The sequence below is a fragment of the Equus asinus genome, chromosome 2 (genome assembly GCF_041296235.1).
Source record: "Equus asinus isolate D_3611 breed Donkey chromosome 2, EquAss-T2T_v2, whole genome shotgun sequence".
NCBI classification, from domain to species: domain Eukaryota; kingdom Metazoa; phylum Chordata; class Mammalia; order Perissodactyla; family Equidae; genus Equus; species Equus asinus.
Window position 1 is genome coordinate 164004973 of NC_091791.1, and position 12038 is coordinate 164017010.

The following is a 12038-nucleotide window of genomic DNA, read 5'->3' on the forward strand; positions in this document are numbered from 1 at the left end:
TTATGAAATGACCAAGTATGTATATCTGTCCACTTCTCTCTCTTCCACCCAAACTCCACAGGAGACATAGCAACCCTTAGAGCCTTTACATACAGCCTGAGGAAGTCTGTGCAAAGATAGGGACCTGGGTGCCTCGGGCCATACTGCCCAAAGCAGAGCCTGGCCCAGCACAGCCCTTGTGGTTTAGCTGCTATATAGTCCACAACATCCTGCCTGACAAACAGAAGGCCTGGGAAGGTCAGATTTACCCCCAGGTCACCACTTTCTGCCAGTGGCTTTCGGGTCCAGTGTTGATTTTTTCCCAGAGTTTAAATCCAGAAACCTAATCGGGACCTGGTTTTCCCTGGGTATTCCTAACTTAAGCAATGACTTCCAGGCCTGAAAGACATCTTCTCTTCAGCAGTAAAATGAATTGTTTGACTTAAGCTTAGCATTGTCCTCAAATATCCAAACTGGCATGGTTTGTTCACCCCGAGAACCATCCACTGACAGCCTGAGTAAGGCAAGAGAGGCAGTGAGCTCATTGGTGATATCACAGAGCCTCAGTTGCCATGGCACCAATTCTAGGAAGAAAACACAGACAAAGGGAGTCAGAGAATGGAAAGAAAAGAAAAAAAATGGAATAATAATGAAGAGTAAGAAAAAAATTATGGATTCAAATTTACATTTAAGGAATTTCTCTGAAACTGAAGCATCTAGAACAATTCATTTTTTTTTCAGAATGACTGTCTTTCTTGGGGCAAGTGACATGTCAGGACTGGTTTCTGAGGTACTTCTGAAATTAAAAATTAAAAGAACTAACTTGGAAAGTTATGTCATACCTCTGTGTTCAAAGGAATTAAGCTTGGAGAAGAGAGAAGGAGCATAACACAAGTTATAGACTGTCTAAAAGAAGAAGGTAACATCAGAAACGGGTCTGGATCCCATCTTCCCATGAACCACACCCAAGAGTTCAAATGTACCTCACTGTCAGTATAAGACTACCATGCATCCACTTAAGCAGCAAAGAATAAAAAGGATCTAAAGTTTTGTCCTTGCACAATATTTTGGTTGGAACTTTTTCCAAGGTAGTTCATTCCCCTGAAAGCTCCTTGTGGGCAATGATTGTTTGGAATAAATCTTTGTTCACAGTGGGCACTCATTTTTCAGTGAAATTTGTTACACCAAGATAAACAGGAAGTCAAGCCATAGAGAACAACTTATGAATAATCTTATAAAGTATAGTGTTTGAAGTAAAAATGTTTAAGAAAAGAAGTCAAAATAATAATGTTAATAGCAGTTTCTCAGAGTGACCAAAAGGCATAAGAAGAACAGGCAGATGCCATAAGCAGATTAGATATATTTTTTCACTTCAGGCATACTATTTGTGGAAAGAAAATGAACCAACTTGAATTACAGCCAAATCTAAACTCTTACTCTCTGTAGTCTTCTGTTTAATTGTTTTAAATGGTAAGATTGGCTTCAGAGTATTATTTATTAGATAATGCATGTGAAATTTGCTGGCATGATAATTGGCAAATAGCAGGTACTAAAAACTATCATCTAAGCATGATACAAAGCTGGGTAGAGTGATTATATCCTTTGAGGTAGGAGAAAGAGAATTCAAAAATATTAAAAGATGTAGAATCCCTGGGGTTGAGGGTATGAGAGGAGACTCTGAGGTTAAATGAGACCCCAGGTTTTCTTATACTCGTGAAGTCTGAAAGCCACTGGACAGTCCAGCAGGCATCAGTCTCTGCAGCCAGGAGTTTGCAGGGGGAATAGAGACCAACTTTTAATATCTCTATACCAAGTGATAAAGATGGGCAGGGAGGTTACTTTTAGTGGGTTATTGGAAAGATACTCAGGATTTGGGGATTTCTTAAAGTGAACTTTAAATGTCACTTGAAGAAGTATATATGAAGGAAAGGTTGCCCCAGAGCGTTGAAGCAACTGATGACATCCAATATGAGGATGGTTTTTAAAATCCAGAACCAATCTGGAGGTGCCAGGTGAGCAGAAAACCAAAGGGCCATTACCAGGTGACAGTTTTACCAATGGATTCAGGGAGGCCCTTCATCTTTGAGCTCACCACTGAAAGTAAAAGACACCTGGGGATTGAGTGATGCACTCTGATTGTCCCTGCTTCTCCTGAGGGGTGGCCTCCAGGGGCAATATGTGGCCAGAAGGGGATGCAAAATAAAAGAATGGGAGAGTTGCCTGGCACTCTACTTCTTTTTGTATAAGGCTACAGAGGATCCTTTGTGAGACTCAAACTGTGGCAGAGGGTCACCAGGCATCCAAAACCCTGCACACCCAGGATCCCTAAAAGGGCACAGGTGGGAGCCCCTCGACTGCCTGCTGCAATGTCACTGTGTGTAATGCTGCTACAAAAAGAGGGCTGTGAATTTTCTTTTGTATTTTTATCTATAAATATATTCTATGTTATAGATAAAGTAGTATATAAAATAATACATAATTTTTTTACAAAGCCTTTGTTCTTTCGTGCAGGGACTCTCAAATGTCTATCCAGGATATATTTGTTTAATAATCCCAGCAGGAAAATCTGAGCTGACACTTCTCTTTTGCATTATCTTTCAGATAAAAAGATAACAGAAACCTGTGGGCTTTATATCTCTTCAGAGGAAATAAAACATTTGTAAGTGACAGGTATCTACTCTCATTAAGTATAATTAAGATGTAAGAATTCCCATATTTGCCATAAAAGGAAAAATCAACATGTAATCCCAAGTAGAATCCACAAGGACCCAAGGCAGGGAGAGAAGGAGCATCGGTCCTCGGCGTGTTAAATTTAGAGCACTGAGGCAGGAACAGAGGCGTTCTCAGGAAGCCCAAGAAGTCTGCTCCTGAATTGGGAAAGGAAGGAAGGACATTCAGAACTATTCCAAGTTGATTTTCAGATAAGAATTTGAAGGAAAATCTGCTGCTTCTTTCTCTTTCTGGACATTTGCTTTTCTCTTTCTTCAAATTTTGATGAGCAACTGCTAATCCCAGAGCCACCCTCAACACAGCAAAGGCTTCTTCTCAAGGGCTCCCTATTCTCACCTTAATTTTGAGGTGACTTTACACTGATTCTAGCCAAGAGTGAAAGAGATATTTCTCACCCAAAGACAACAACCCTGAAATATATCTTCCTTCCACTCTTCTTCTTTCCTTTCCATGTTTCTTTGCCCTATTTACATGCAGTCTTACCCAGCATAGTCAGTTCAACTGCGTAAGTAAAATTGTGGTCACACTGAAGAGCGTGGGGCACTTACTACACACACTTCAGTTAAATCTCAAATATAGAAAATTGAGGTTGTCTAGTTTAAAGCATCCCTTCCAAGCACTGAATTTCCAGTCCAAAGCCTCCTCCATTGAGCCCAGAACCTTGGATTTATAGTTTATAGTTTTTCATTTCAACTCACCAGTCTGTATGCCATGTTTAGTCTCTGAAGGGACAGAAAAATATTTTCCTATTTGGCTTCCCTTTGGTATTTGATGGAAACTACTGACCTGGAAGATATCTGCCTCACCAGAGAGAAAATGGCTAATATAATGGTCTGTATTGCTCATTCCTTTCATAGATTAGAAGAATGCGTATCTCAGAAGCCAGTAATATCTCTGGGTCTGTGAGTGAGTTCATCCTCCTGGGCTTCCCCTGCCGCAGGGAGATCCAGATCCTCCTCTCTGTCATCTTCTCCCTCATCTACCTTCTGACCCTCCTGGGGAACACATCCATTATCTGTGCCGTGTGGTCAAGCCAGAAACTCCACACACCCATGTACATCCTCCTGGCCAACTTCTCCTTCCTTGAGATCTGCTATGTCAGTTCTGATGTGCCCAAAATGTTGGCCAACATCATCTCGCAGACCAAGAGCATCTCCTACACTGGCTGCCTGCTCCAGTTCTACTTCTTCTTCTCCATGTGTGCTGCTGAGGGCTACTTTCTGTCTGCAATGTCCTTTGATCGGTTCCTTGCCATCTGTCGACCTCTGCATTACCCCACCATCATGACTCACCATCTCTGTGCCCACTTAGTGGTTTTCTGCTGGGCAGGTGGCTTTCTATCCATACTGATGCCTGCAGTTCTTATGTCCCAGGTGCCCTTCTGTGGCCCTAACATCATTGACCATTTTTTCTGTGACCTGGGGCCACTGCTGGCACTGTCCTGTGCCCCAGTTCCAAAAACTACTCTAACTTGTGCTACTGTAAGCTCTCTCATCATCTTTATCACCTTCCTCTACATCCTGGGATCCTATACTTTAGTTTTGCAAGCTGTACTTCGGGTCCCAGCTGGCTCAGGCAGGAACAAAGCTTTTTCTACATGTGCCTCCCATTTCTTGGTGGTTTCTCTGTTCTATGGCTCAGTCATGGTCATGTATGTGAGTCCAGGCTCCAGGAGCCATCCTGGGACACAGAAATTTGTGACCTTGTTTTACTGCATGGCAACCCCATTCTTTAATCCTCTGATCTACAGTCTGCGGAACAAAGATATGAAAGATGCACTAAAGAAAGTCCTGGGAGCACCATCAAAAGAAATTCCTAAAAATATAGAGAAATGATATAAATTTTTCTTTCAGGAATATAGACTTTCTCTCATTAAAAAGAAAACTATTTTCTGGGCATGTCTAAGTGTTTGATTTCTTACTCTCATAAAAGTGTGACTCATTACATGCAAAGAACCCAAATCCTATCTCAAAAGGAAATAATCATAATCCTAACGGTCCATTGTAGGAATGTTCTGTACAGTTTCCATTCCCCAATGGATAATTTTTCTGTTCTGGAGATTTTTTGATGTCTTAAAACTAATATAATCAAGTTGGTATGTACAAATCTAAGATTCGTGTTTCCAACTCGTATCCCGGCGTTTATTCTAATACTATTTTATGTGTTTCAAATTTATCAACTATTTTTTCCTTTCCAATTACAGGTTTTTCCAAAGGGATACAGCATCTACTCACTGTACTACAAAAATTTTATTGCTTTATTTATAAGATCAAAGACCTAATGCCTGTCACTAAAACAGTAGCGTTTTTTCATTTGTATTTTCCTTACTACCAAGCATCAGTAAAGTGTCCATGGTGTGCAGCAAATGAAAAGAGGATATGGTATAGTTTCTTCTTAAGGGAAATTCTCAGTCCAACTTTGAAGAGGATACACTGAAGGACATGCACACATTCAAAGAAGCCAAATCACTAAGTATTCCTTACCCAAACCTGGATTTTTGCACCTTCTGAGCTTTTAGTAGAGGAGCATTTACTGTTACAGAAAATAAATATGAGAACCCAGGGAACAGACTCTGCCAACCAAAATATAAACTGCTTAGAGGCAGTTAGCACTTAACATAAACATTTTGACTTGACCTGATGATCTGTCTGTACTCTGAAATCTTCATACCTTAAACTATGGCACAAAATTTCCTTTTCTGGAGGAGGAAGTCATTTGTGAAGTTGTCATCTATACGTTGAAGAAAAAGCTAATGATTGGACTGACAATATCCAGTCCAGATCAGACCTCAATTCCAGTTGTCCATATAAAAATAGACATCTTAAAGTCCTCTTCCAAGTTATTCTGGATTTGGGGATATTTCCTGTAATAGAATATGCTTAGTGATGAAGCTTCCTGGATCACTTTAAAACTAGAGGGGAATTCAAGGCAACCTATAATCCTGAAAGGTTAGTTTCTCCTTGCCCTCTGCAGATTACTGGGATTGCACCTACCTGAGATAAATCTACTCTGATGTAATTATAACAGGGTTCTTACTTGCATATAACAGAAGTTAACTCCGGCAGATTAGGCATGACAATGGAAAATATTTATTGATGGGATATCAGGAATCTCAAAGAATCAATTAAAACTGAAGAAACAGAGTTGAGTCTCAGATTTAAAGATCAATGTGCAAACCCCAGTGGAACTGCTCTGATGAGAAATCACTATCACTACAGCCACACCACTGCCAGTGGCCACCAGATGCCACAGTTTCAACCACTGTCAATTCTGGGCTAGGAATTTTTCTTTCCTGCAATAATTGTGCTACGTGCTTCATTGATATTTTTATGTCAATATTTCACCACTGCTTTCCCACCCTCACCCCACTTCTGCTTCTTACATCACTAGCCCCTGCATCAAAGTCTGATGTAGCTGTGTGGGCTTGGTGGAACCAATAATACATCCCTATGCTGTAGCTGCAAGAGAGGCTAGGAGAGCTAGTACCTGGCAATCAGAACTCCAATTATGCAAAGATAAGCTCCAAGCTTGATAGTAATGTGATTCTTCAAGCCGTGAAAAAGGATTGAGATACTAGGCAGCCAAAAGAAACAGACAAAAAATATCAACTATAATGTCCCAATCATATTGATTCCCCAATAATATCCTTGGGCTACGTTCAATCTAGACATTACATAGGATAGACTTTAGTTAAATGACCCACTCATCAATAGCAGTGAAGTAGAAGCAGGATGAGAAATGGGAATAAATTTCCCTAGGGTAGTTGAGGGCTTGTCTATCTCATGATAAGTGCTGTAAGAATATGTCATGATGCTTATTAGTTGTTGCTGTACTATCTGTAGTTCTGAGAGACAGAAGTTCACCTAAAGGGAAGGAAATCATCCATCATCTGGAAAAGTCTGTATTAGCTGCAGTGAAATTTAATCCTTCCCACTCTCTTTTCTTAGAACTGAAAAGGAGTAGATAAAGATGATTCATCACCTACTCTTTCTCTTTGAGCCAAAAATTTTTAGCCTGGGAGTCAATGGACCACAATTCACCACATAACCTAGATCCTCACTTATATCTAGGTGTTCGTAGTGTCTGAAAAAGATATTTATATATAAAATTAAGCTTTTCAAAATTTAGATTTGGCCTAAATATTGTATACATAGAATTTTCAATAACCAAGGCTTGCTTATCTACACTGGGATGAATTATATTTCATTTTCTATTTTTTTTAATTACACAAGTAATATATTTTAAAATGGATAAGTTTTCATTGTCAAAGACAAAATACTACAAAGTAACAATAATCCTCATATCTCCATACTTCTGTACGCCTGCTTGTCTCCCAGCAATGTGTCCAGTTTGATAGGTATACTTCTAGGCCTTTTTGGGTGAATTTATATGTAAAAATATAAATTCTGGGTTTTGAATGAGTATACAAATTGGATTACACGAAAGTATTGCTCTATAACTGTCTACCACACCCATCCACTATTCTCACTTAAAAAGCAAGTCTGAGAGGGGGCTGGCCCCGTGGCCGAGTGGTTAAGTTCGTGCGCTCCACTGCAGGCGGCCCAGTGTTTCGTTGGTTTGAATCTTGGGTGCGGACATGGCACTGCTCATCAAACCACGCTGAGGCAGCGTCTCACATACCACAACTAGAAGGACCCACAACGAAGAATACACGACTGTGTACCCGGGGGCTTTGGGGAGAAAAAGGAAAAACTAAAATCTGAAAAAAAAAAAAAAAAGCAAGTCTGAGAGGGGAATTTCATCCAGATTCTGCCACGACTTCTGTCAGTCTGGAAGAAGTTAGGACTATGAAGCTGAAGATACAATTCTTCAGGAAAGACTCCTTACCAGGAGGTGGTGCATGGATGTGTGAGAGAACTACTCCCATGACACGGTGAACTCAGTGGGTTTTTTCACCAACAAAATCAGGATTTGAATCAGGAAAACCTATGAAATAGGAGAATACTTCTAGGCAAAGAAACTTTAATCTGAAAAATAAAGACAATTCAATTATTTGTTTAGCCTCAACACTTTCTGAGCTCTGTATTTAGTCCTCAGACTTCTCTATCTATACCTGCACTAAACTACAATAGCCATGACCTACATGTGGCTATTGATCATTTGAAATGTGACTAGTCCTAATTGAGAAGTGCTATAAGTATAAAATTATGTAATAATTTTGAAGACTTAGTATAATAAAATAATGTAAATATCTTATTAATGATGTTTATGTTGATTATATGTTGAAATGATACTATTTTGGATAAATTGGGCCAAATAAAATATATTATTAAAGTTGATTTCATCTATTTCTTTTTATCTTTATTAAAGTAGCTAACAGAATATTTAAAATTATATATGTGGTTCACACCTGAGGCTTGTGTTATATCTCTATTAGACAGCACAGATTTAGACCGATCTCAAAGAATCTAACAGCCTTAAATGCCATTGATATGTTGATAATTCTCAGGTTTTTATCTCCACTCCCAACCTCGTTACATACCTCCAGACTTGCACATACAATTGCCTACTTGAATCTCCACTTGGATGTTTATTAGTTAATTTCTAAGTATACACACATACAAAAATAACTGAAACAGGAGTTTCTTAGAATAATAATACCCTTATTACAAATTATGCCATACTATCCTCTTCTATTCCATTCCATTTTGTTTCTAAAGACACATCTTATAAAGCCCCAAGATGAATACATGGCTGGGTGATGTCATTTCCTCTTGGTAGGCTGACAATATGTGTGGTCTCTGTAATTCAACTAACTCTTTTCTCGTCACCAGACTGGAAGAGATTATTTACATAGTCTTTGGGGGAAAATGGCTAAATTAGTTAGAGATGTCCTTTGGAAGACAATATTCACAGAAACTAGGACTCAAACAGCTTTTTCTCTTTAGTCTTTTCTCTTCCAAATTGTTTTCCTCATCATTGAACTCATAGGTGTCATTTTATTGGCAAATGCTATTTGTTCAGTATAATTCCAATCATCATTAGAACAGTTCATTATTATTCAAATTTAGTTGTACCAATTGTTTATAAAACATTATTATAATCAACAAAAATTGATTTTAAGTCGTTAGTCAATAAACCTCTCAGTCTATTTGCCATTAATCAGATTTATAAATGTGATAGCTTCTTGAAAGTTGGTATGCTTGTCTTCTTCAGCTTTTTCACACTTGTCAAAGGTCAGTGTTCTCAGTTGTTTAAGTTTCATTACATCTAAGGTGATTAGAGAAACTCTGCAGAGCCCTCTGTGGCAGGGACTGCTATTACCCACCCAGAGTGCATTCCTCTTTTCCTTAGTAAAAGAATCCTGATTTTATTCAGAGTAGCAATGAGTTCAGCTAAAAACACTTGCTTCTTCAGCCTCACTTGCATCTAGCTAGGTTGGTCACATGACATAGCTCTGGCCAATGAGACACAAATTGAGGATTTCTGGGAAGCCAGTTGCTTTCCTGAAACAAGAACTGCTGCTTCATGCTCCTCCAGACTGGAACATGGAAAATACCTGGATGTTTAGCAACCATCTTGCAAGTGTGAGCTAACAAATATAAGAAAGAGGATCTACAAGCTAAATGTCACAGATCCAGCACAGAATAGTGGTTAAGAATATGATGTGAGGAAAATATTAAGTCCCTAAGTAGATATACATGATAGATAGATCATGGTATATTATATATATATAAAGATATATATAAATATTATATATAAAATATATATAAATTATTTATTATTTTTTATTGTTACATATAAACAATTTTTATATAAATATACAAAATATTTCTATAAATATTTATATAAATATATATAATATATATATTTTAGACTTTATTTTTTAAAAGAGTTGTTTTAGGTTCACAGCAATTTCTCATATGCCCACTGACCCCATACATGCATAGCCTCACCCATTATCAACATCCCTCACCAGAGTGGCATATTTGTTACAATTGATGAACCTACATTGACACATAATCATCATTCAGAGTTCATAGTTTACTTTAGGGTTCACTCTTGGTGTTGTATATTCTGTGGGTTTGAAAAAAATTTAAATGACATTTATCCACAAAAAAAGAAAAAGAATTTTGGATTTATCCAGTGTGTAAGTAGAGAGGAAATAAGTGTGGGGACTGAGGGAAAAGAGGTTTAAGATGATAATTCTAGAATTTGACATGGGAGATGTCAGAAACAGAACATTTATGAAGTTATTATGCCTTCATGGAATGCTAGAACCTGGACAAAAAATGATGAGTAAAGATGACAAAGCATCATAGGGAAGATGACACAGAATTTAATGATAGTAGGATTGGGTATGAGAAGGTGAGAAATTATAAAAGTTATGATTTTAAGTACAGATTATAGATCAGTGGATCCATTGGCAAATAAGGATGGTTAGAGCTAATTTAAAAGGAGATGAGCCAATTTAGACATAGACATTTGAATTTAAAGTAGATCTTCATGTAAAAATATCCAGCAGGAGGTTGCAGATGTTTGACTAAGGTTTGGAAGTAAAGTTAGCGCTGGAGTTATCCCAGAACAAAGTTTTAGCCCAAGGTTTCCTCATGAAGTGAAATACTGTAAATTAAATTACTAGTCTAGAAAACAAGAAATTACAGAGTAGAAATTATCTCTGAGGGACATTTAGCCAGAATTTTACAGAGAAATACATGAAAATAAGTACAGCTTAGACCTAAATATTAGTGATTCACCAAGTCTATAGGTCTTTGTCTTACACTGAGTATAAGCTAAACTTCATGTGGCTGCATATAGAAGCTTTGGACCTACCTCCTAAAGTGACAGCCTTGGTAAAATGTGAGGAATCAGTCAAATCAACATAACTTTACTGAGGACCCATGTTGTTGCCCAAAACCATACTTGGAATTATGGAATATATAAAAGTAGTGCTTTAAAATTGTCCCTGAGGTTGAGAGTTTTTTTTTAATCTGGTTATCTAAAAGATTGTTGGTTAAATATTTGTGTGTTTGCAATACATTCAACATTTGCTATGCTCTGAAAAAGAACTGGATTTGATGAAGGCAGATTTTGAGGGTGTTGAAATACATCAAGTAGTATGTAATGAAAATCGAAACAGAAAATAGAAACTCAATTATAGAGAAATATATGAAAATCTTATTGTTGGATTTCAAAATAAACAAGTCTATCTAAGGTACAGAAATATCTGGAACATAACAGTAATAACTTCCTAAGACTTAAATTATAAATATAATGAGTTTTTAAAAATCATCTGCCCAATATATAAAAATAAAAGAAAATGAAGAGAAAAAAAGCCTGATCTCATTTGTATCATGATCTTCCATCCTCCTGAACATTAATGATGCATTATATTAAATTTGACTTTTGAATCCTTTAGAGATTTTCCATAACAACACATTCAGAATTTTCCTTAGTTCCTCCTTCATATCTTTGTTCCGAAAGTTGTAGATCAAGGGATTAAAGAATGGGGTTGCTAAAGCATAGAACAGGGTCACAAATTTCTGTATCCCAGGATAGTCCCCAGAACCTGGGCTAACGTACATCACCATGACTGAGCCATAGAACAGAGACACCACAGCAAGGTGGGAGGCACAAGTAGAGAAAGCCTTATGCCTTCCTGAGCCTGAGGGCATCTGTAGCACCACACTCAGAACACAGAAGTAAGTGCCAAGGATGTACAGGAAGGTGAGAAAGATGATTAAAGAGCTAATGATTCCACAGATCAGAGTAATTCCAGGTACTGGAGCACAGGACAATGCCAGCAAAGGTGCCAGATCGCAGAGAAAATGGTCAATGGTGTTGGGACCACAGAAGGGCACTTGAGATATTAGAGTTAAAGGAGTCAGTAACCAGAGAAAACCACCAGCCCAGCAGAAAACCATTAACCTAGCACATAGGCGATAGGTCATTACAGTGGGATAATGCAAAGGTCTACAAATGGCAAGAAATCGATCAAAAGACATCACTGACAGAAATAAGCCCTCAGCAGCACACATGGAGAAGAAGAAGTAGAACTGGAGCAGGCAGCCAGTGTAGGAGATGCTCTTGGTTTGGGAGATGATGTTGGTCAACATTTTGGGCACATCAGAACTGACATAGCAGATCTCCAAGAAAGAAAAGTTGGCCAGGAGGATGTACATGGGTGTGTGGAGTTTCTGGCTTGACCACACAGCATAGATGACGGATGCATTGCCCATGAGAGTCAGAAGGTAGATGAAGGAGAAGAGCACAAAGAGGAGGATCTGGATGTCTCTGTCACATGGAAAGCCCAGGAGAATGAACTCACTCACAAACCCAGAGATATTAGTAGTCTCCAAGGTCCTCAT

The 12038-nt window shown here is 38.2% G+C and overlaps 2 protein-coding genes across 2 annotated transcripts; one reads left to right on the plus strand and one right to left on the minus strand.

The window, feature by feature from the left end:
- The first annotated feature begins 743 nt into the window (after window positions 1-743).
- LOC106833319 (olfactory receptor 11H6-like) lies at window positions 744-7977 on the plus strand. Its single transcript, XM_070518708.1, has one exon. The coding sequence runs from the start codon at window positions 3576-3578 to the stop codon at window positions 4542-4544; it is 969 nt and encodes a 322-aa protein (XP_070374809.1). The 5' UTR covers window positions 744-3575; the 3' UTR covers window positions 4545-7977.
- Window positions 7978-11063: 3086 nt separating this feature from the next.
- LOC106833318 (olfactory receptor 11H12-like) lies at window positions 11064-12038 on the minus strand. Its single transcript, XM_014844522.2, has one exon. It carries the CDS (start codon window positions 12036-12038, stop codon window positions 11064-11066), a length of 975 nt encoding a protein of 324 aa, XP_014700008.2.